General features: G+C 41.8%; 1 protein-coding gene across 2 annotated transcripts in view; it reads right to left on the reverse strand.

The window, feature by feature from the left end:
* Positions 1 to 1158: 1158 nt before the first annotated feature.
* Positions 1159 to 26017, reverse strand: part of Btbd3 (BTB domain containing 3) — a 30717-nt gene continuing 5858 nt past the window's right edge. Inside the window, exons 2-5 of one of the 2 annotated variants that reach the window (XM_021149683.3) lie at positions 9315 to 10181; positions 8733 to 8823; positions 8078 to 8196; positions 1159 to 5118 (exon numbers count right to left, since the gene is read on the reverse strand). In XM_021149683.3, coding sequence (XP_021005342.1) covers positions 4086 to 5118; positions 8078 to 8196; positions 8733 to 8823; positions 9315 to 9661 — 1590 coding nt within the window. In that variant the 5' untranslated portion in view covers positions 9662 to 10181 and the 3' untranslated portion in view covers positions 1159 to 4085. The remainder of the gene's footprint in view (positions 5119 to 8077; positions 8197 to 8732; positions 8824 to 9314; positions 10182 to 26017) is intronic. The other variant, XM_021149695.3, reaches the window with a different exon arrangement.

The following is a 26017-nucleotide window of genomic DNA, read 5'->3' on the forward strand; positions in this document are numbered from 1 at the left end:
ATCCCTGGAAATGCAAAGGCGTGATTAGCTTCCACTGAAGCTTCTCAAAGACTCGGCAGATCCTCATAACCCACTGGCTTCTATGGGCCCCTACATTTTATACTATTTAGTTTACTTTGCAGTTTTCTCTCAAGTTTTGGTCCAAAGTCTTCCAAGGCAATCGAGTCAACCCAGAGGGTGTAATTTAAGTGCCATGTTAATCTTGGGTCCCAATGATGGCTCTGGATCATTCCCAACTGTCTTGGGATAATGCAACCAAACATGCGGATTAACTTTAAATAGCAGCAAAGAAGAGATGAAAGCTGAGACTTTGGTGGATTAAAGATCTTTGCAATTCAGGTTGTAGCTGTGGTTAAGAAGATGAGGATGCGGTGGGGTGGGGGTGGGGGGTTCCAGTTCTCATACTTAGGAGTAATTCCAAAAATCTTTTGAGCAAGTCCATAGTACAGTCTGAACCTGGATAGGTGAAAGATTCATAATAAAGTCTACAGAACAATTATTGGAAAGGTACAAAGAAAATATGTATGTGTGTATAACTATGTATAGAATTACGATTGAGTATATGGCTGTGTTATGAGCGAGATATACGTGACACAGGGATATACATCTGATTGTTATCCAAAAGGCCAAAGAGCACTGAGGCTGGGAAGCAGTATGGGAAATGAAGTGAGTATATAACAACTACACTAAAACTCTTATTTGGGAGTTTGTTTATTTTATTTCTGGACCCAATTAAGACCTTGGCAAACAGCAATGCAGGTCCTGTGAGAAGGCAGATGAGGTTCAGTACACTGCTCTCTTAGTACAGTGGGTACATAGAGAGAACTATGGCGACTACAGCTCCGAATGCCAGCCAACCACCAACTCCATGACAGGAATATACAGGCATCCATCCACTCACTCACTCACTCACTCACTCACTCACTCACTCATTCTTATTTACTGAGCAGTCAGGCTTCGAACAATACAATTGATTAACACATTCATTGTCCTCTGATGCTTTTGCCTCAAACTACACCTTCTTTAGGAATCAAAGATATCGAACACTTTGCAAACAAATGTTCCCATGAAACAATCGTCGTAAATGCAGTGGCACCAAAAGTGACAGAATTAATTTTTTACTATTTCAAGGGCAACAAAAATACTAAAAAAAGCAAATCTATGAACCAGTTTTATTTTATTTGCATTTAACATGATTATACACATTCATGTGTCTAACAAGATCTGCACTGTTACATTAAAAATACAGTACAATAACATTCAACATGAGGTACTTCATATTTATATATTTTCCTTCATAAATAATGCGGTAAGCTGCTAAAGTCAAGCACACTGATGCATGGTTGGATGCAGTGTCCTGAATTAGCTGAGCTTATTTAAACACCTTAAAAAAAAAAAAAAGACAGTTCAGTGCAATAATTATGTAGAAATTAGACCATTTACTTAAATACTATCTTAAGATATGATTAAAGAATGTTGCATTAGAACTGCTAGCCTAGTTACCCTTATCCCCAGTATGAACAATGATGAAGACTGCCAGGTATGCTGGGCAAAGCATCTACAGCATTTTCTGCTTAATGAAGTTGTGTTTATACACTAGAGCTGCCAGCCCTGTCAGAACAATGATTTTTATTCTTACAAACTACAAAGTTCAAAATTACCAAAGAAAACCAAAGCAAGCGCATTATCTTTCAGTTTGCTGAAAATGCATACAGGAGAATAGGTTCAGAACCTAAAATTTCTTACTTTAGGTACAGCATTTCAATCTTACCCACAGTTCTTGGCATAGGCCAAGTGAGAAAGTGGATATATCTTTTTGGAAACATAATAATGATTAATAGTAAGTTAAGTTCTTCCATCCTCAGTGAACTGCACTTGCCCAGCCACATGGAGGGTGGCTCAGTCACAGTAAGAGAGAGTTGGGGATAGACACTGCCCCTTTAAGGCTATCACACCCAGCCCAACTATCTTACAGGATGCAATCTGTGCTAAACAAAGTTCCTTCTCCTCTGGCTTAAAATTAAGTGCCTTCCAGTCACTTTGCATGTACCATACCAATTTGTATGGTAGCTATGAATTACTGAAATGTTTAACCATAATTGTAAACAAAAACCTTTGTTGAAGTAATTTTAATTGACAATGTTACCTTTATCTCATTGATGCTTTGCCAAAACTACAACCTGTCATCCCCTTTATTAGGAAGCAATTAAGAGATAATTTTGGAAAGTTGTCATCAATAACAGCTTTTGGTCAACTATGTTAACAGATGTATGTAATGGCAAAATGATTAAAACATTTCCCATAATCCAGTGCTCTCCTCCACCAGGGAAGCTGGCCAAAGGCCACAAGCCCATATCTGCAAGGGAAGAAATGGCCCAGATGCCCAGTGAGTAAAAGCAGTCACTCACTGGGCCTTGCTGGTACCGGCAGGGGGTGTGTGGGTTAGTTCTGACACACCCACCACTAGCCAGGCAGAGAGGAGGCAGTTCCTGAGTTGGCAAGCACATTTGCATGCACATATTGCGCAGACACACACACCCCAGGACTAGCCCCTGCTCCAGATAAGTCAACTTTGGCTTACAGAGCAGGAGAAGGAGGCGGCCAGGGACCACACTCTGGGTGGCGGGGAGCCATCTCAGGATCACACTGAGCAGAAAAGCTGCCCAGAAACACATGGATATTTCAGCTTCAAGTGACTACACTGGACACTACCAGGGCCACAGGCACTAAGCCAACACGAGCCATCATGGAAAAGGAGAAGTTGTCTGCGAGCTTTTCCCTCTTTGCGGATGGTATCATGGACAAATAAGAACTGCATGTGATGCTGATGAGGTGAATACTCGGTATAACCCAGTGTCACTCCGAACCATTTTTCAAAAACCCTGCAGTCATATATTGGCACTTTAAGATGGCCAGAGGCCAGGTTCTAGCAGTCCAGAAGCTTGTTCATAATCAACAAATAAGATCGTCTATGGTCAACATCAGATAAAGAATGTTTCGATTTAAAAGAAAAAGCATAAAAAGTACTTTATCACACTGACAAGTAGTGCTACAAAACCGTTACTCCATACCTCTAAAGAACTGTTTGGTCCTCTTTTAACAGGGGAGGGGGTGGAGAAACGGGAGTCCTATGCAGTAAGACTTAAGAACAAACCAATAGTGTGTGTGTGAGTGTGTATTCGTGGGGGGTCCAAAACTACCAGGCCAGAGTGGCTTTTCTGAATTGTATATGCTTCTTTCTCACTGGTAACCTGACTGCTGGTTGTATAGGCATTTTCAGGCTTCCCTTTTACCCATTAGAGTATAAATTAGCAAGTTTGCAAACTTTCTTTTTATCAACAATGACATTTTCCAATTTCATCACTTCTGAAGGAAGCTGTCTGCATTCTGGTATCTTGTCTTCTAACCTGAAAGAATATAAGTCTGCTTTGTAGTTGGAATCATGGCCTAAACAAATATCTAATTCCTTACATCAAGAGTCTGAACTGTTTAGTGAGTAACACATATATGAATGTAAGATACAAAGACTCTAAAAGCAAGGCCCAGAAGCCACAAATGTAAAAGAACAGAGTCAGACTTGACTACTGGCCTAGTGTTTACTTTCTAAGTTTATTTGTTACAAAGCAAATATTCTTTCAAATTTGTACACTGAGGTTTACCTGTTCTTTGTTTTTGCTTTTATTTATTTATTGAGAGAAAGGGGTTCTGTTTAAAAATAATGATACTACTTTAGGATACATATTTCCATTCATCAAAGGAAATTCAAGTTGATCCAAAATCTTCTTCAGAGGTACAGAAGTAGGAGGTTGGTGGGCACTTGGAAAAGCACACGATCTCCCTAGGCGTACAGACGCAACTAGAAACCCACAAAGCCTGAGTAAGAACTTGGCTCTTCTAAGCATAGAGTTAAAAGCGGAATGTTGCATTTTAGCCTGTACATAATTACAAGGTTCAAAGACATTAGAAACTGCCTACTGCTTCATTCATTACAAATGACCTGTGCTGACCACGTATCTGCGGATGAGCTAAGCGTCAGGCAAGGAGGGCCCATGCGGGCACCTCATGCTGCATAAAAGAAGAAAAGTTCAGGCGTAGAATATGAGTTCGGGGATCTGCCCTCCCTGTACACCAGTGCCATTGGTGCTGTCTGAGGAGCACTGGAACTGGACAGTCACCTTGCCACACTGAACTTCCGTCATGCCTTCCTGCCCAAAGTAGCTGAGTTCATTGCCGTCCAGCACCACACTGGCTGTGTAGAAGGTGTCTGGCTCAATCTGCACTGGATACTCAAACCACACAGGGAAGGTATTGCTGGATCCGTCTGAGAAGTACTTGCTCAAGTTCTGGCCCAGGACAACGCCCTGCCGTTTGAGTTCGATCTTTGCGCTGTACTCAGCAGAGCCACAGCTGGAGCCGTACAGCCCAAAGCCTGCGATGAACACCCTCTTATCAACGGCAAACTGGATGCTGTCACAGCGACCCCGATAGCGCCACTGGTTGCTCCGATAGGCACATGACTGGAATCGGTGGCAACGCTGGGGGACCAGGCCCTTGCGGGCTTTACTCACAAACTGCAGCTCTGGTTTTTTGGATGCAGTGTACCAGAGGAAGATGTCATTGGTCTCATTGAGAGTCAATACCCCGGACTGTGCAGCACCATTTGCAAAGTCATCCAGGGCCATGGTGGGGATGCGGATCAAGTACAGGGCCTTTCCTAGGACCTTGCGTTTATTTTCAATGCTCAAAGCCAGATCTTGCCGCTGGCATTCTACCTCAGCCCAGTTCAGGGCTGCCTCAAAAACCACTATTTCTTTGGCATTCAGCGTTTCCCTGCGGAGGATACTTTCGAGCGTCTGGAAGTCGATGTCACAGAATCCCTCAGACTTAAGCGCTAACTCAGCCTGGGCATCAATCACCTCCCAGCAACGCTGTGTCAAGTCTGGCTCCTCAAACAGGCAGCTCTGGGAGAGAAGTACGCAGGCGTTCTTGGCGCTTAGGCTGGTCTCCAGGAAATTAACACAGGCTCTGGCGAGGTGAGGGACTATGTACTTTTTGGCAGCATACAGTGTGGCCAGCACTGTGTCTGCAGCCAAGTCAATTTCATCACAATAGATGTATCTGAAAGAAAGTAGCCAGCATGTAAGCAGATTTCCACACAACGTACATGAGCAGCAAGGAAGGAAGCCACTGCTTTCAAGCCTGTCCAAGAGCATACTTTCATGTGACAGTCACTACAAACACACTAAAGAAGCCTCTGAAATACAGTCATAAGGTATTAGGATTTCAGCTCAGCAGTAAGCTTATATAATTAAATGGATTAACTGTGTTGCTATTCATCTTCTATCTTATAAAGACAAATTCAGTCTATTTTCAACAAAATAAGAGATACTCCAATTATCTAAAAGAATATCAGAGATAAGATTACGAAAACACAGAAAATTTCTATTATACTGTATTAAATGTTAAAGCACTGACATTCCCAATCCTATAGCTTAAAAATTATTTATTAAAAAAATTATTATTAAAAAATTATATATGTGTGCCTGCGTGTATGTTTGGGCACCTGGGAACTCTGGGAGTCCAGAGGAGTGCACTGGCTCCCTGGAACTGGAGTTATGGGCAGCCGTGAGCTACCTGAGAAGGTGCTAGGACCCGAATCCTGGACCTCTGCAGAAGCTGCACTCCTAACCCCTGAGCCATCTCTCTCTTCAGCACCAGCAAAGTTTAAAGTAGACATATATAGCTCTATTCCACTTTCTGTTTCAATAAAAACAAATGTCTTTTGAAACTATAAGGTCAAAATTAAAAATCTTAATGATTTGGGACTTTCCTAAAACACAAAATAAAACCTGATATTAAATATTTCTGAAGTGGTTCCAAGTTTAATAAATCACCACATAAACTTCAACACTACCTTTTCAGTGAATTCCATAAATCTTGCGAGTATTAAAGTTCTAAACTCCTATTGGTCCTATTTTCAGAACTAAAGCAAACATTCCTTTCCCCTGCATCTATTCAGAGACAAAGCAGAGAGCCAGCTCACATGCACACTGATTCTGTGCTTTAGGGAGCTGTAGCTATCTTAGGAGATGAAATACTTCTTGTTGTTTGGGGGAATACTGGCAATTTCTTGAGACAGTCTGTGAAGGTGGAAACGACCTGCTATCTTATATTACAGGACAAAAGGATAATCAGTGAGAACTTTGCCCATGAACAACAATGAGAAAATTTATCAAAGTTTTTAAGCTAAAGCAGTGGGTACTTTGATTTTTTTTATAGTAATTTTATTTCATGTTTGTAAAACATACCTAACTTAAGAAACCAAGATTAGCTTTCGAGAGGAAAAAAAAAAAAAACATAAACAAGCCAAAAGGTTTCCTCAGTAATAAACACTTTCTTCCAGGAAACTGTCTTCTCTATAGGCTAAGCCGGTTACACCGGCAAGACCACTCAACAACACAGCTGCAGTACAGTTGTGCTTTGCCTAGGGCCAGGACCAGGAGAGCATCCAGAATATGGGCTGGAACTCAAGGGAGCTGCCACTCCTTTTCTGAGTACAGCTACTCCCCTAGGACACAGGAGAGGGAAACCTCAGTTCCTACTGCTGCAACTGTAGCATAGCAACAAGGCAAATGGAGCCTCACTCACGCCCTGTTCTTTCCACCCCACCTGACTCCATAATTTTTAAAAACTGCACTAATATGCTCTAGGTAATACATCTATTTGCACGAGAAGATATTTGGCAAACAATGTATCAAATGACTTGATCAAGATGTAACTTTCCGACATTCTTGCTCCTGTTTCCTGACTGTACATGTGTCTGGGAAACAACACTCTACTGGACTTCAGTGAGGCCAAGATGCTAAGTAGGGCTGCATTCCACCAACAACAGATGGCACTGTCACACACAGAGCGGACTTCACAGGCAGTGAGGAAGGGCATGGATCCAAACAGGTCGAGAGGATTCTCGGTGGTGGTCTCTAATGGACTGATGCTGAAGGTTAAGAAGTGATGAAGCAGTTACTGTTATGGTCCTTCACATGCTCACTTGCCTTTAATCTCCCTGCTCCCGCTCCCCACTGGGAGCATTCTAGTTCAATTAGGCTTCAAAGCCATTACAGGACCAGGGAATTACATACTTAAAAACTCTGAAACTGACTAGAACTTATTTTTCAGTAAGCAGTAAATAAAAAATAATGATTGTTTTAAAAATTGTAAGAATATTGTCAAACTTTTTGACCCACTTGGCAACTTTTCTTCAAAAACATTGTTTTTTAAATTTATTCCAATGAAATGAAATTCACAGATCAATATATAACCTTGAACAGTTAAGAAAAACCTTATAAATACAACTTATAATAACTAGGCTTAATCTCATTGTTTAGCATTAGACACTGGTAAAGATGATTCCCAGTACCCGATTAACATGCATTAGAGTCTGTAAAGGATCTATGAGATATGAAATTTTTTATGTAAATATGTGACTACCACAATCTTTTTTACGATTTTATATTACTAATTTAAGATTGTTTGTATTAATCTACAGATAACTATAGGAAACAATCCCTTCAATAATCTCTTCATCAAAAAAATTGCATTCCCAATTTTGTGGGTGAAATATATGTAGTCAAAGATGAGATACTTAGTTCCACTTCTGGTGGCATTAGACAACACAGAAGGCATGTGTCGCCCTAGTGTTGCTAGCGAAACAAGGTACACCACTGCTCTCATTGTGAAGTAAAGGTATATTTCTCTGACGCCTCCTTAAAGTGTACTGCTTTCAGAAGGAGAGCATCCCTATTAAACAGTGTTTATTCCAGAAAGCTATTTTTCTTTTAAAATGTCCCTAAAAGCAGCTCACCACTTGAGCTCTTTGCCCCTAGGCTGTAGGCTAAGGAATGACTCTAACTGCCTGCGACATTCCATAGGACAGAAGCACGGTTCTCTCTAAGACCATTTACAAGGCAAGCAGCACCCCCTCTCTCTCGCTTACAGGAAACTCAGATCTGACTGAGAGGCCAGCAGAGCAGGAACACAGCACAAGCAAACTCTTTCCAAACACACACATAATGCTTACTTCAGCATGGCGAGGAAAGCAGCAGGTTCGACATCTGGGATTCGGATTTCATCTTTGTCCTCAGCAAGTTCTCCGTAAAACATTGCATGGAACACTGAGCTCCCGACAGCGAGGACGTACTGTGGAGAAAGGGAGAGCTCACTTCACACACTAAACTGAAAGCAGTTGCAGAGTCAATCCCAAAAATCAGCTAGCCAATGAGGGCCGGGAACATGGAAAGTCCATAACCCGCAGTTTTAAACAGCCAGGCTATGGTGCACCCTGACAGGGGAGCATGAGATTTTCACACAAAACGGGCTCTCTATCAATATCTCAAAGCTTTGACATTAATATACACTCCCACCCCATTGGGAAATAAATAAAACCATGGGTTCTTTATCGGATTTCTATAGGTACAGTAAACAGAGGACTTTCCAAACCAGTTACAACATTTCCTAGCCCTGGAGAATGAGGAGGGCACGTTTCTGGCTGATATATACAACCGTGTAGAAGGAAACAAAGACAAAATGAAGTGTGGCCAAAGGTCTCCATTCTCTGTAACTGGGAGAACCATGCAGTGGCTGCCGGCGGGCTGCCTGCCCACACCAAGCTCTGTGCTGACAGGGTCCCTCTATGTAAATCTCAGGACTAAACCGGTAATGCAGCTGTTGCTTACTTTGTGTCCTGGCAACCGCTGAGTCCCACCTGGTGGCCCAACCACAAAATGTACGTCTGCCATCAAGTCATTATTGAACATCACCGCATTTCTACAAACAAGAGGCGAGTCATTAATTCACAACAGCCTGTATTCCTAGCAGCCCTTCCCCAACACACAAAACTTAGAGTTAAGCTAAGCAACAACAGCTCAGCGTTCTACTTCCCAGCTAAAGAGCATACAAAGGGTCCAGCCACACCACTGCCTGAAATCACTGCATACACATGGCAAGGAACTCAAGTTTTAAAAGTTATCTAAACTTTTACAGGGCTTAGGACAAATGAAGGGTTTCCTGTCTCTGTGCTCCACAGACACAACCCTGCTGCTTAAATGTTACAGCTTGCAAAAATATTTTTATCTAAGAGGAAAACAGCTGTACTGCTTTGGAAAAGATACAAGGCAGCTTTCCATTTCCAGTAGAGCCTCCAGGGAAGAGGAGCCGGGATTCGTGGTAAACTGCATTACAGGTCATGAAAAAACAGAGACTTCACCACTGGCAAACTTTGAGAGTAAACACGCTGGCCTGCCAGCAAGGGCGCTTACCTTTCTCTGATGGTGGGATAAAGACCCTGCCAGTTGGGGGCCGGGATGAGGTTGTTGTTACAGAGGTTGTGCTGGTGCTGCTGCTGGACAGTGGTGCTGCTGGAGTTGGCTGGCTTCTTACGGGGGAATATATCAGCAGCCATCTTCTTCTTCTTTTTAGTCTTCAAGGTAATTATTTCATAACAAACTGGGGGCAACTTGCTGCTCCCACTGCCAACGCTGCCGCCGCCACCGCCACCGCTGCTGTTGGCTTTCTTTGAACCTTTTTTGGACCTGTTCTTTACTGTCTCTGGAAGCATCAAGAAGAAGGTGAGACATTTCATGTTCTTTTCTTTATCATCTACCATGAGTACAGGATGTCTCTCTTTAGAGCTAGATCTCGCAAATTTGCTCAAACATCAAGGCAAAGAGGCTAGCCGGAGCTAAGATGTTAACAGAGACCGACAGGCTGCTTTTTTCCTGCTTTTCCCAGCCAGGCAAGGTGACCTTTTCACTATGTTGAAGAGAAACTGGCTTTAAGTTTTATCCAGGACCGGATCTGTTAAATACATTCCCATCATGATTCCTGGTTTTCTTACTTGCGCATAAAACCAGCCGTTTTCTGGATCACCTGCAAAGCTGAGCAAAGGAGGCAGGCAGAGAGAGCTGAGGCGCTTGCTTTCTGAATTAGGTTAGCAAGACGTGGTGAGCCCAGCGAGTCAGTGCGGCCGGCCGGTGAAGTTGTGTGGTGAATGGATCGGGAGAGGAGAGTAGGTATTACAGCCCTGCAGACGGAGTCAGACAGCCAGAGCTCCGAGCCAATAGCTGAAGCCACCAATCAGGATTGGATGAAGCCAAACAGTGACACCTATTGTAGCGTGCACAGCTCTGATATTAAAGGAGCAGCAGTTACATTCTCTTTTCTACTGTATATTTAATTAAGATAAACAGCAAATGAAAGACATTTGCAAACAGGAAGGGAGGGGTTTATTTCTCTTTAGTACAGGAACATTTTCATTTCAACCAAAACAAGCAAAAGCCATTAACAAAGAATGGGAACACATATGTCTAATCTCTCTTTCTGGCAACAATCTTCCTCCTAGCAGCATTTACTTGCAAGTATTTTGAACAGGATCTCCTAGACTATAAAGCCAAAGGGAACCAATGTGCTGAAATTAAACCAAACACATTTAAGCCCAGCCAGGGTAGGGGAGGGGGGGTGTCTTTTTTTAGTCTCTGGATGTTTTGCTAAGGCTCCGCATTTAGCTTGCTTCCAATGTTCTCTAGCTGGGCACTGATCTTGGACCTGTGTCCCAGGTCACAAAACACAGTTAATTACGATGAGCTTCCACCAGCATACTTAGCTGTACTCAAGCATAAGGCAGACTGTAGATATGAAAATAGCATTCATTCAAATGAGACAACTCTGATAATCAGTGTCTAAACCCTGTGATTCACTGCAGATAAGTCAGATGGGGCACTGCTCGGGATCTCAAAATCCAACGCTACTCTTAAGCCTACATTTAATCTTGTCATACAAATTTTAAATAATCCATAAACTCTAGCACAGCACCAGTAGTAGGGCTATTTTAAATGATCAAAGTCTCCTATTAACTAGTTAAAAGGCAAAAGATCTCTTTGCTTTACATGAGAATAAGGCTTTCGGGCAGCTGCCGGTAAAACAGCATCTACTGGAGCTTCACAGTTTGTAGAGGCAGACTAGTGACTAGAGTGACTCCCACCCCATCTGTGGGATTACTCGGGTTTGTTCAAAGTAGAGAGGCTATCTGCTGCCTCTGGTCCCTGATCCTTCAGAGTCCTGGCCCTGTGTGCTATGCAACATTCGCCTGCATGGAGACTCCTCAGCAAATGAGAACACTGTTACTATAACTAACAGTATTACATACCAGAATAAGTTTTTAAATCCCCTAGCATCTTAATCCTAAATCATTCCAAAGGCGTTCCTTTGTGTTGTCATTATTTAAAGCCATTCGAAAGCCTCTGCGAGCACAGAGTATGAGAGAGACACAGACAAGGCTACCTATCCCCATTTTTGATGGAACCAAGTTGCTGCTTATTTATGACAATCATTGTATTCTAGACTGCAGGGCTAAGACACCGCACATCAATACCCTTGCAAGTCACCTTCAGCTGTACTTTGAGGCTAATGTTAGAGATATGATAACCTGTTGGAAAGTATCTAGAAGTAAAATAAAGTACTGGTAATACAAGAATGGAAACCAGTGTTTGGATCCCCAGCACAGGAAGGAAGGAAGAGAAGCAAAGCACAGCCCAGCAGCCTGTACCTATAACCCTAACTCTAGCAGTAGGTAAGGGTTATTAGTTAGGCCTTGGTAGCCAGTTAGCCTTAGCTCATTGGTCAGCTACAGGTAAATGAGTAGACTTCGTCTCAAAAAATAACAGAGAGCAGTGGAAGACAATGTCAACCTCTGCCTCCCACCACACACACACACACAAACGCGTGCACGCCTATATACATTACATATATACATCACTCACCACACAAACATACAGATACAAACATCCACACCCACTACAGTCACATATCACACCACATACAAACATCCCACATATCATACACATAACACACAAACAGCTATGTCCAATATACACACACACTCTCACAGAGAGACAGACAGGCAGACAGACAGATAGACTCTCACTCACCCACACAGAACACCGAGGAAAAGGCACTAAGAAAATAAGCAGCTCCTGAGTGAGCTGCCTACCAGGAACAGGTCAAACAGACGGCCTGTCTACTGGCTGCTCCTCAAGTTCTCAATCAAACCTGTCTGCAAAGCCCTTCTGATAAGAGGCACTTCTGAGCGTAAATCCCAAACATTTCTAACAGACCCTATATCTGGCTTCTCAGGTCAGAACTAATCAATTAGAATGGAAGAGGGAACCAGCTGTTTTGAGGCTGTCACTATTAACTGGCAACAGAAGAAGACTAAACAGAAGAAGCAAAAGAACAACATGTAAGGATTTGAGGTCTTTACTCATCTTATATAAGGCTATGACTAGCACCACAAAAAGTCTCCAAAACTACAGCTTCTGCCTCACTAAGGAGAAGAGGGAAAGTGCATGTAGTAGTTTGAGAAAGGAAATTACATAAGGCTTTAGAAGACCCTCTTTTGAACCTAAAGATCCCAGATATCTGGAATGACCAAGCTTTGTAGAAAAACTTGAAAAATGAAAAGAATAGGAGAACTGAGTGCTATGGACGCCCTAGAACAGTGCTTGCTGTAGAAGGCCACTCTCTCTCACATGGCCAGGGGCTGGTGAGATGGCTGTTAAGAGATACACACACACACACACACACACACACACACACACAGCTGCCTCTCCTCCTCTAAAGACAGGCCACACACTGCTGCTAAACCTGCAGTCCCAGGGCCAAAAGCAGCAGTCACCGGAGCCTTCAGGGAATTTGGAATCATAAGATTCTGGATCACAACTGCATTTTCACAAGTTTTCCACACTGTGCACAGCACTGAAGTTTGAGAAAGACTTCCCCAAAGATCCGGGTTCTAGGCCCGCCAACATAGTTTCTTCAAACAGATGACCAAACAATTCAAGATAATTTAATCTAGTTTGAACCAAGAATTTAACCTCTCCTCCTATCTTGTTCTAAAATTCTTCTGTTCTGATTAATGGCATATTCTAAGATCCAGGTGAGCGGCCAGGCAAGTCAGAGTCTATAGTGTATGGTTGTCTGGACGAGAAGATCTACTCCAGATCCTCAGAGGTAAACAACAGGTTTCAAAAATACCAAGCAGATGAAACAGCCAACCCTTAAATAATCAACTCCCTAATTCTGTCTCAGAAAGCTAGCTGTGCACACTGGCATCAGCAGCAACCAAGAAACTGTTCCATTTTGGCTAAGCCACTTAACTGCCAGAGCACGGGAAGGGGGCTCTGAAATCCTATCCATCTTTAAGGGACCCAGTTTTCTCAGCTGAACAGTGAGGTTTGTTTGGAAAAGCATTTCTCCAACCAACGATGCTTAATCCAGTTCGAGTCATATTTTATATTCTGACTTAGAGCAGAGCATACATATAAGAGTTGAAAATATAAAGTTCAAACTGATTTTTTTCTATTTTATTCTTTATGTTTTGATGTTGCTCTTGATACAGTCAAGCCTTTTAAAGACTGATTTGAGAAAGTGAATTATTTTCTGGGGTACTTAAAGCTTTATATCCAAGGCTCCTTCCCATCAACAACTGAAGACAAGGGACTATCAGAAAGAAAAAATGGTTAGATCCCATGTACTTAACAGAATGCACACGAAATCCACCAAACTGCATGCATGTGTGGATGATGTTTCTGGAAGGACAACAGCTGTCAGCTGCCTTTCAGAGTAATGCATAACCCAAGATACAGGAAAACAGAGCCACGGCCCTTTAAGGTACTTCCTCATACTGTGGTAACCCCAACCTACAAGTATTTCCATTGCTACTTCATAACTGTGATTTCACAACTGTTGTGAATCTTCATGTGAAATCTGTATTTTCCAATGGTCTCAGGCAACCCCTGTGAAAGGATCATCCAATTCTCAAAGGGGTCACGACAGGTTGAAAATAGCAGCAGTAAAATGTTATGAGGGAAAACCAAATAAGCTAGTATGAATCCCTGTATCTTTGTTCTCTGCTTCTGTTTCTACTTTGCTACATATTAAATACGTTGCACCCCCTCATATAGATATAAACAGAATCTCATCTACCCACTCTCCAATCCAGACACAGCACCAACAGTTTGGAAAACTCATCGACAACCTCGTCACTACTAGCATTGTTTCACTTGCTCCAAGACTTTCTCTTTTGTAGAGCATTTTGAGTCATAGTTAATCTCCCTTAGTGAGGTAACTAGGTCAAGAAGCCCTCCAACCTTTAAAGAAAGCATTTCCAAAATACACAGTGCAGAGCCTGCACTGTACCAGGGAGGAGCAGAAACCTGGGTCCAAAGGCTAGCGAATCACAGCGGGTTTCTATTGATTTTATAATTGCTAGAAAGTTGAATCACCATTATCTATCTTCATTGGATTCTGAATTAATGAGAAAATTATCAACAGAGCTTAGGCTCACTAGGATCATGCTTTCTTCACAGGACTCCCAGTTGGCTCAACTCAGTGCAACTTACATAGGCAGTTTGGGAAAGGGACTCTTGGAATCCTGGAGAGCAGCAGTCTAACTGACAGACCACTTGCATTACAGAAGTGTGAGGGATTTGTAAAGAAAGGTTCACAGTAAACAGGAGGGAGACACCTGGGTTGCAAGGCAGGTCTGCTGGCCATATTCTGTCTGTCCCACACAACCCGCTGTATCACTTACAGCAACCACACCACACATAATCCTCTGTTTGTATTTCTAATCTACTATAAAAGAAAAATATATGTACAGAGTTCACAAAGACAAAAGCCAATAACATACATGGTCCACACCAATAACATACATGGTCCACACCCCTGTTGGGGCATTTCAGGCAAGAAATGGACAGGATCTAGAAAGTCCTCTCATGGGATGGAAGAGCCTTGGGGAAGTTGCTGATATTCAGGAGGCTCTCCACGTAAACCTAAGGTTAGAAAACCAGATACTCCAGGTTAACATGGGATTCTGTGTCCGCAACAACAACACTGGCAACTCTAGTTTAGCTTGTTCTAACTCTAGTCTCGTTGTCCGGACTTGTACGTGGCTTACTACAGGACAGGTAAAAACCAAGGCAATGTGGTAGACTGAGAGTGTGTCACTCTCAACCCCGAGTCACAGGACGTAACAGGAAACAGTTCAACCTGATGAGTTGGGTTAGAATGCTGCCTGGGATTGGCTTATGTGTCCTTTCAGTACCAAGCAAGCATTATGCTTGTGGTCTGGGAGGTTAGAGAGATAAGTGGCAAAATGCTGGCCATCTCTAAAGATAGCAGCAGCTGCCAGAAAACATGGGACATGCTTTCTAATTTTGGAGATAAATGAAGAGCTGACCAAGACAGCATGAATAGTGAAAAAGTTAAAAGCCATTAACAAGTGACTTGAAGGTTGGTTACTTGGTATCTGAGAGCCTCATTTTCCTCATATGCCAAATAGAATAATTACATATGGCTCAGCCCTCTCACATTTACTGTGAAGTCAAAATTACATGTTTGTGAAAACACTTTGATAAATGTTAAAGTGGTCTACAAAGGTAAGCTCTCACGGTAAGCGGCAATTGGACTCACGCAGAAAGCACCATTTAGAGTAAACTCAACCAGAATATAAGGCTCTGCCTTACCATCCTCTCAGCGTCTTCAAGCAGCATAGCTGCGGACATTTCATCCCTCCAGGTGTGTTCTGGCCCTACCTGTGGTTCCAAGTTACTTTACAGCTTGCTCTGATTTTCAAGTCTGGATAATCATGACTCTGAACTATGTGTTTAGAACAGGGCCTCGGCAATCTCAGAATCCTGCATGGCTACCACCAAATCTACACCTGGAACCAACACCGCAAGCCACAAACAAGGAGGTGGCCAATGCTGGCTGGCTAGTGCCCTTCTGTACCTACAACAAAGCCAGAATCTGCAAGCAGTCATTTAGCCTCCTGACCAGCAATGCTCACAGGAGCCATCTCTAACTGGAATCTTTCAATGAGCCATTCTGAGCTCTAGCACCACAGTGATGACACCTAATACAAGCCTTTGGGCAAGGCATACCTCAGTCTGGAAAGGTAAGGAAGGCTGATGGTGAGTTTACTAAGTCACCTCCTTTACTGCAAAGAACTCCAGCTAACCTTGAAATCAGGTGGGAAGCATTCAAACTCAGAACACATCAATTGTCAGTAGGCAGGAATAATTAATTCTTTAAAAAAAAGCCTTTGTAGTATTTTATATACCCAATAATTAGAGCTCTGTAACACACTGTACCTCAGTACACACCTTGTTTAGAATACTAAACAACTCATTTAAATCTCAAATGATTCGTTCAGACAGTGAATGAGATGATCCTGAAAGGGCGTATTTAAGGTTATCAGGTGATACTCTATACATAGCTATTAAGGTTAAGATACCCCGATAAAAGTATTTTAGATTTCTAAATATTTAGATGAAACATTTTATGTACCCTAAATGATCTTATAAATAATTTCCTCGCTGGGTTTTTTTAATTTAAAAAAAAAATCTACTTCTAGGCTGAAGAAATGGCTCAGTGGCTAAGAGCACTTACTGCTCTTCAAGAGAACTGAAATTTAGTTCCCAGCACATGTTTTGACTGGCTCCAGGGAATATGACGCCCTCTCTTGGCACGTATGGGCATATACAAAGACATGTATATAAACACATAGTTTAACACTATGATTATGCATAAATGTGTATACAATGCTTTACTAAGTTCTCCCACAAACTTAGACTTTAATCTGGACTGTAATGATTCTAAGACATCTAATGTTTGTAACCATTAGTTTTCTTGTACTCTATAAAATAATGGGATAAATGGTATAAAATAATGAAGTCAGTGAAATAATCCAACTCAACTCAAAGCAAGAAAGCCATCTTTTTCTCTAGGTTGCTTAACTATTACTCTCTGAGGCAGACAAGATGAGGACTTAGAATTCTGGCTGACCCACATTAGAGCAACAGCACTTCTATCATGCAGGCATCTGATAAAGGGTATTCTCAACTGAGGGTGCTACTATGTATGACAACCGTTTACATGGTAGAAAATGTAGGTGGAAATCCTGAGAACGTCCATTGCCAGGCTCAGCAAAGCATCCCACTTCCGTGATTTTTCTCACTGCACAAGTAAACATGTAAGGAAAAGAAATGAATAGAGACCAGTAACTCTCTCTCTGAGTAATAAGCTGCTAGAGAGATTTATCAAAGACTAATCTAACAACTGTGTAACATAAAACTGGGGGCCAGGGGTGGGGAACAAGTCCTTGAAGGATGCTCAGTTACTGGCTCAGAGGTTAAGAGCACTGTCTGTTTTTACAGAGATACTGAGTTCAATTCCCAGCAACCACATGGTAGTTCATAACCATCTATAATGAGATCTGGTGCCTTCTCTGGCCTGAAGGCATACATGTAGTCAGATCGCTGTATATAAAATAAATAAATCTATCTTTAGCAAACAAACAAAGATGATGTGTATGGGCTAGAGAGATAACACAGCCCTTAATGGCGAGGCCCAAGACCAAAAAGATACTGTGTATATTCAGACCAACAGAATAACATATATTAACATCTTAGTTTAAAAGTGAGAAACATGATTGTAATGAACACATACCCTCTCCCATATGACTTAGGATATACTTAAAAACAATGAATCCAAAGAAAGTTCAGGCCCTGAGATCTCTTTGGAAGATCTCTGAAGGAAAGCTGCTTTGATCCAACAGGGAACTCTAATCTTACTGGGAATGACCACAATGGAACAACTCCAAACCATTACTGTGACCTTTTCTAGATCATCTGTTTGCTTTAGATGACAGAGACAGAAAATTAATGTGCTTTGGTAAATTATAAAAAAGAAACAAAACAAAACAGCACATAAGTATACCACAAAGATGGTGGTTTATTTTGGTGGACTCAACCCTTACCCATATTAGGAGGAGAATCACCAAGAACATCACAATCAGATCACGAAATCGCAAACACTTGTCACTCACAAACTTAAATAACGAACATCTTACTCTAATGGGAAAGTGACCCTGCTCCAATGAGCACACAGAATGGGAACAAAGAATCCAGCTGAGTCCCAAACCACTTGAGATTTATTCTGCATCGCTTTTGATCATTATTGGGATTCCAAATCTGTCACAGACAAAATTATACTGCACTCATAACTCTTAATGAAACGCTTCTAAAAAATAAGTACCCTAAACAAATGCTACCCAAATATATGATGTTCCCCTATAGAAATAACCCTTCATTTACCACAATCTGGTCACACCAAAACACTTCATCAATAAAGATTATCAAGACCTTTCCAATTTTATTCTTTAATGTGCCTGATTAGTATTATAAGGATACTATTACTGGAATTGAATTTTTGTTCCAATACCTTATTTTCATATAGAAAATTCTGTGTTTGGATTCACCAGTATACATACATCCATATGGTATCAGTTAACTAGTACTTAATGAGGTTTCTTTCTTCATTTTTATAATACATATAATTAGAATAAAATATAACTTCCATTAATTGATTATGATACAAAGTTGAACGGTTGGATGCTCAGGGAAGTCTAGGAAACAACAAGAAAACAGCAGTGACTGAGATGACAGAGCACCTTCACAGCCTTCTCTTGTATGCTTGCCCTTCCTTCCTCCCCTCCCCTCCCCCTCCTTCCCTCCCTTCCTTCCTTCCTTCCTTCCTTCCTTCCTTCCTTCCTTCCTTCCAGTGGGGTCTTGCTATATGGATTTGCCTATTCTCAAACTCAGAGGAATCCCAGTGTCTCAGTCTCTAGGTACTAGGATCTGGTTTGCACCACCCCCACCCCCCATGCTTGGTTCTAACATACCTTCTCTGAAATATACACTTTCAAATGAAAGTTTAAGAAGATATATGCATTACCAAAATTATTAACAACTTTCCTTGCAAAAGAAGCCTATGGTGGGGATACTGTAAAAACTAACTTCCAGCAAAATCTCTTCTAAGTTCAAATTAAACATGGCTTATGCTGCTTTTAATTAATTTTAAGATCTCTCTCTCTCTCTCTCTCTCTCTGTGTGTGTGTCTCTCTCTCTCTCTCTCTCTCTCTCTCTCTCTCTCTCTCTCTCTCTCTGTGTGTGTGTGTGTGTGTGTGTGTGTGTATCTATGTGTCTACATGAGCTTATGTGCACCAAATGCATGCAGTTACTCATGCATGCCAGAGGATGGCACTGGATCTGCTGGCACGAAAGTTACAGGCAGTAATAGTAAGCTGTCATTTGGTTGCAGGGACTGAACCCAGATCTTCTGCAAAAGCAATATGCACTCTCAACACCTACTGCATCTCTCCTGGACTGGGTTTTTAATTTGCTTCAAACTGCAATTCCTTAGGTGTGTTGTGAAAGATGTTATGAAGGTACAGTGTACTGTAAATTTTTGTTTAACCTTAATGACATCAACACCAAGAAACATTGAGAAACCCTCCATTTGCCACAGGAAACAGGGTGGCACTGGTAAAGCATTCCTTTGCTGCCCCCTTCTCTTGCTGTTGTAAAATGAACAGATGTTAAGGAATGTCTACACTTACCCTGGGTTCTTATAATACAACAAGAAAATAAGGTATTGAAACACAAGTTCAATCCCAGTAATATGCTCAGTAACTTTATTTTTTTGTCATAAGATTACTATTTAAGTAGGTCAGTGCTTGTACTACTCACAGGTAAAAATAAAATAATCTAACTGCTCTTAAAATCTGACTCTTTTCTCAAAAACCTGTTATTAAATCTGGGTTTCCCAATATACATCACACAATGCTTAGACACAGCATGTGCTGTGGCCCTTAACTGTCACTGAAGTTAGCATACATCTTTAGAGGGGGTAACTCTTAACTCTTCTTAATAACACATTTTGACACAGTTTACAGCTGCGTGGTCTCATAGGATATCCACGTCAGTGTGATGACAAGTGGAATCAGAGCAAAGCCAACCTTAGGCTCCAAAGACAGAACATAATTTATATCTAAGTCATCTAGTTCTCTTTACATAGGCAGCTGTGGGCAAGTCATGGAACTAGTAAGGATTCACTATTTGTTTACACTAATATCCTCTAGTAAAATTTAAAATAACATCAATCAGAGAGAGAGAGAGAGGAGAGAGAAAGAAAGAGGTTTATTAAATGGCAGGTGGCCAAATATGAGCTGTACTGAGATGCTCTCCATCAAAAAACAAAAAACAAAAAAACCAAACAACCCTATCACAACACAATGGGAATGGACTCTGCTGCACACCAGGAGAATACACAAATATCTCCACAGGCAAAAGTGGCCCTATCTTGCTTTCACAATCAGGAAAAAGCCACAGGACTCACAGTGTGCTCTGGGTCTCTATGACCCACTGTGGCTCCCTCACTAGAGCTCTCCTGACTTGTCCTCTTTTTTTTCTGGTAGTACAGATGCTCTGCTGCACCCTGTCATTCTCACAGCCCCCCTTTCACCATGGGCTGATCACAAGCAAGCCCCTTCCTTCACTCTGCAGCCCAGGACTCCTTGCCATTTTGACTCTCTACATCCAACTGCACTCCCTTGCTTTATGTACCAGATGAGAGTGCATTCTCTGGGGCTGCATCTCATATCTCTATGGAGAGCTAACAGGCCACACCCACACACCTGGCATTCTCTGGTTACATAAGAGCAAAGTTCAAGCTCAACGAGTCCAAGTCCAGTTAGCAGCCGATATTAAATGTAAGCAGTGCAAGTGATCCGAAGGTAAAATGGTCTGAGACTGGGGTCTAAGTGTTTCCAAGTGTCTGTGGTGCAAGCTTAGACTAGGTGCAGTGGCAAAGAACCTAGAGCCATTAAATGTATCCTGAGGCTCTCCCAAACAAGTCCCAGCACACAGGAAGTTTATAATACTACATTTAGCTTGTAGCTAAAGCAACTGAAAAATACTAACGCTTAACCTAAAGCAAGTCCCTACATGCGTTTAAAGTAGGGCTCTGGTTCACTAGAAGCCTAACATCTAATGCAATGCAGACATTCACAGACAAGTGGGTTAACCAGGGGCAAGATCACTTACCAGGACAAAGCTGCTTTCAACCAAACTCAATTCATGGTTGCGCATATTTATTTATAGCACCAGTAGAGAGTTTTAGTGATGTAATGAACTGGAAAGGATGATAAATTCTGTGATCCACATGAAAAAAGCAAGGCAGTCATATGAATAACTCAAAAAATTCTAATTAAAAAGACTTTTCTGTGGCTCTGAGAGATTTCTCATCTGTATCTAACATTGAATGGATGAATTTCCACTACGTTAGACAAACCCTATCTTTAAACGTATCAGTAAAACAGGCCCGTGTGAATAGGGCAGTCCAAAGCCTCATGCCTTCCCAGCAAACCACCACCTGCACACACCTAGGTTCGGATCACTTCCTAACAGAGGAAGGGTTCACTGCTCACGTCTGTGTCTTGTTCTAGGCCCTTGTGTCAATCTGTCAGCCGTGTAAATGGGGATCAAGGCAGATCTACAGTTCAGCTCTCATCTACACATTCCCTCACAAGACTGGGATAAAATGGACTTTATTCTGGTGAATAAAAAGAAAAAGAAATCAATAGTAAATTCTTCTGGCTATAAAAAAATACATATTTCTGGGAGGTGGTATAATGTAAATACATTCTGTGTGGACCTGTTTAATTAAAAGTATCATGTATCTTAAAGACTTCTGGATAGCACTGCTTGGGGAAGTAGCTAGAAAGGCACCAGTGAGAGTCTCCCAGAACAGCATTTGGCAGTAGTGATGCAGAACTCAGAGTCTCCACAGGAGAGCTCTGTGCCACAAACAGAAAAGGAAGGGATCTTCTTCACAAAGTCAAGGGAAAGGACTGCTCCACAGCCTGGCAAAGCCTGAGGAAGGTCACCCCAGTGGGCATGCACGTGCAGAAGGTAAGACATACTGAAGGAGGACTATGGCTTTCCTTCCTCATTCCCCCAGCCACACCAGTAATGGGGCCTTTATACAACTGGTGAGCAGCTTACAGGATGGAGGATTAGCCCATCTCCACACTCCTTAGCTGTGTCACCCAAGTCATGTCTCATAGCACCTAAGAGAAGCCGCAGAAAAACACCTTTTCATACCACCTTAAGAAACGAGAAGCCCGTACAAGGCATTTCTGGTGAAACTGAAAGAGAATGGTTGCCTCAAGTGAAGCTTTTGTGGAATTTGTGTGAGTCAAACCTGCAGCATTTGTAAGCTATTGTGACCTGAGAGAATTAGCAAGGTGTGTTTATCAAGACTCTGACAGTTTCTCAAAAGAAGGTAAGCCTGGCCTTAGAAAGGGACAATGTTTACCTCCGATGGTGCACTTCAAACCTCTCAGGAAAAAAAAAATCAGAAATTTTGGAAACCATGATGACCAAGTCAGAAAACTTCCCAATACTTTAAATTAACACTGTTCTGATGAAAGTGGCTATAGTATTACCTGACTCCTTGATACTGTATAATGAAACGTGCCAACATTTGAGAGGTTCACACATCTCAGGGAACCAGTGTTTTCTAATCACAATGCTCAGAATCACACACTGGATAAAAAATGAGACATATATCAACAAAACCATACACTGATTAAAAAAAAAAAATCCATCCAAAGTACAAGAAGATCTAACAGCTTTTAGCATGACAGAGGTACAAAAAGTTCATCAATACCGCTTTGGAAATCTACAGGGCAATTAACCTTAAAAAAAAAGTCGCAGGCACATCCTGCCTGACGGTGACCTTGAGGCCATGCCAGAGCCATTTGCTAACAGGGCTCAGGACAGATGCAGGCTGTGCGGAGATGCTCATTGGCAACACGATGGGAAGAAACCAGCTAGAGACTTCAGGGGAGACACGAACGGATCTCACATAAACACTTCGTGAATGGTAAGTCACAAGTTAACTGGAACTTCTACTCAAATAAAGCAGCTATATGCATTTACTAATTATGTGCTGGCGTCCTGTGGCGTCCTGTGGGGATGGCTCAACTGCACACCCTTCTCTCCACTCCTGGCCACATTGAGAACAGTTCATTTCCAAGGCACTCCAGCTTCAAGCACTCAAGAGTCTTTCGGCCCTAATCTACCAGGGAGGGCGAGTGGAAGAAGCAGCTCTCAACCCAGTCTTCACAGCAGGACAGGAAGCAGGGGGAAGGGCACTGGCTGACATTCTGCCAGCTGCCATCAGCTCCTTGAGGCCTGAACCCTCCTCCTAAAAAGGTGCTTCTGGGAACCTTCCCCGCATTTGCACTGTTGATAGTAAGATTAAGAACTTAATGGATTTCCAGGCTATTTAGGCATGTAGATCAGCCTAAGTCACATTCAAAGCATTTGACTTTAAGCTACTTACATCTTCCTTTAACAAACATTAAAAAAGTGGGAGGTGGTTTTTATTAGCAACCCTTCTCTATGCAGAGACTTAAAATATAACAGCAGCCAAGGTCCAGAGTTAGTCCCTCAGTAATGAACAGGAATATGACATAAAAACAGAACAAAACAGAACAGAACAAAAACAGCTGATACAGAGAAGTGAGATAGCAATTCAAAACAGACAAAACAAATAAATGAGTACATTAAAAAATAATAAAACCAAAGATTTTCACAGGGCTTAGAAAAGAGCAAAGGACCTACAGGCAACCCTCAACAAGGTAGAAAAGGGTGTGTTTTTCTAAGGCATGCCTATTAATGGCTGAACCTACAGGAAACAGGATTCATCGTCCAAGAGGTCAAGCCTTTCTTTCCTTTTGGTTTTGGACACTGGTACTGACTACTGAGAACTCAATATAAAATGAGTTGAAACTGTGCTATTAAGTTGTCCTAATAACAAACTGTGGATCCAGTCAGCTTCAAAGACAAGGCAAATGCATGAGAACAATGCTTCTCTAGCATGCAGTCTCTGTGTGCAGATCATGGCTAAAATCTTTACACTATGCAACTGAATATGCAGGGTTACTCTTACCCATAAAATCCATACACATAAGGAACTAAATACATAGTGAGAGAAAAATTTAAAAAAAAAGAAAAAAATCCTTAATTTTGGATTTAGATATGAGAGCTACTGGTTTCATGTATGTCTAGAGAGAGCACCATCATGATTTAAAATTAGTCTCTCAGTCTGTGTGTGTGTGTGTTTCATAGGATGAATCTGAAGGTCAGAGGACACTGTCTTCCCATAGAAAAAGGAAAGGGGGTGAGTTTTTATTGCATTCTTAGAGTTGAAGGACCCAAATAGAGGCTACAAACTAAGCAAACTAAAATGACAACTAGTGACCAAAGCAGGAGGACAGCAATGCCCCTTCTCTGGAAAACTCAAGGTAAACAAATGAGACACTCTGTTTTTGTAGATTTAATATTACATCTAATAATGTGCCTCTGAATGGCTCTGCAGGGTCAAAATCATGTCACTGAAGAGATTTCAGAAAGAGCACCAGAAGAAAATAGACTTAAGGGACACATAAAAGATGCTCTGATACCAAAATCTCCAGTTGGAGAGAGAGAGAGAGAGAGAGAAAGAAAGAGAGAAAGAGAGAGAGAGAGAGAAAGAGGGTCTATCTTAACTTTAGAAGCAGACACAGATGGGTAAAGAACCAAGCAGAGGGAAAGAACATCGCTGAGAGCTACCAAGGCACTCAAGCATGTTTTAAAAAGATGTCTTAGGCAGTACTACTGCCACCTTACAAGACTGACATTCAAAGATTCTAGAACCTACATAATAAGATGGGAATAGGGAGGCCAAGGCAGCTTTCCTGACAGCTAAATGACCTGGTCTCACACATGTGTATAATTTAGTACTTCACAGGTAATAATCCCATTTAATCCTCCGAGCCATTCTGCATTACAGTTCACCATAAGCTACAAGTTCTTGAACTTCATCCTTGCTGGTAGGATGATCAATCATCAGTGTTAGGCCCACAAGTGCCAAAGGGTTATGAAAATACTATTTTCTTAGAAATGCACTGGAAAAAAGGAAGTAAGAAGTCTATACTCACCCACAAAAAATATCTACTATACATCCTCTATATAATAGCCATTTGGGACAGTCAACAGACTTCAATCTATGTCCCACTGAGCCCCAAGGGTATAACAGGAATGGAGGGGAGAAGCAATTCACAAAGTCAAAATAATGATATCTTATACGTAATTTCTAAGGTAAGTTATGGTATAGAAAAGGCACATGCTGCAAGGAGTGTACCTCTTACCGTTATGTTCGGGTTTGCGGTCGCTAAGAAAGGTGGAAGGGTTCGGAGACTTATAGGAGTCAAGGAGCTCATGGAGGGATCTGCATGACGGGAGTGTGTAATATTACAGGCAGAGGGAAAGTCCAGCACGTAGACTTAACATGGGAATGTGCCTACTGTGTCCAAGGGTTAGCAAGAAAGGATGAACAGCTACAGTGGAGAGTAGGAGAGGAGAAACGGGGGCAAGGTTATAGTTAGTGGGACAGGATTGTGAATCGGAAGGAACTGGCTTGTGGGACACAGAGGGCTCTGGAGAGTTTTAAGCCTACGCTGATTTAAAATTTGAAAAGACCATTTTGCTGTGGAGGGAATAGATCAGTGGTAGACAGAGCAGTTTTCTGGCATGAGCAAAGCCCTGGGTACAACAACTAGGAAAAGTAGAAGAGGTAACAGCAGAGGCAAAACAGGAGAGAAGAAAGAAACCATTCCAGTAGTTACGCTGATAGGAACAAGTTAAGGACAGGAGTCTAGTTTTCCCTTGGAAGGCCACTGCAATAATACCAGCAGGAATTGATAGGAAAGAGACGAAGATGCTAAGAGGAGAGGTGACGAAAGGGGCTACTTTCTGGTTTTGGTTGAAGGCACAGTTCTGAATAACCCCAGATGTAGGTCTAGGAGAGAAAAGTTAAGGTCACATCCACGGTTTTAGAATGAATAGCCCTAGAAAGGATCAGGTTTACAGAGAAAGACCATTCAGTGTTGGGCTTGTTAAGACTGTCTTATAAGGCAATTTAGTGAAAAAAGTATTTGGAGCTGTCTGGGCAGGTAGTAACATACATTTGGAAACTGCAGGGAGATGCACTATACTATATTAAAATACTGTGA

Source organism: Mus caroli, unplaced genomic scaffold (genome assembly GCF_978045245.1).
Source record: "Mus caroli unplaced genomic scaffold, Mus_caroli_1 scaffold_2, whole genome shotgun sequence".
Taxonomy (NCBI): domain Eukaryota; kingdom Metazoa; phylum Chordata; class Mammalia; order Rodentia; family Muridae; genus Mus; species Mus caroli.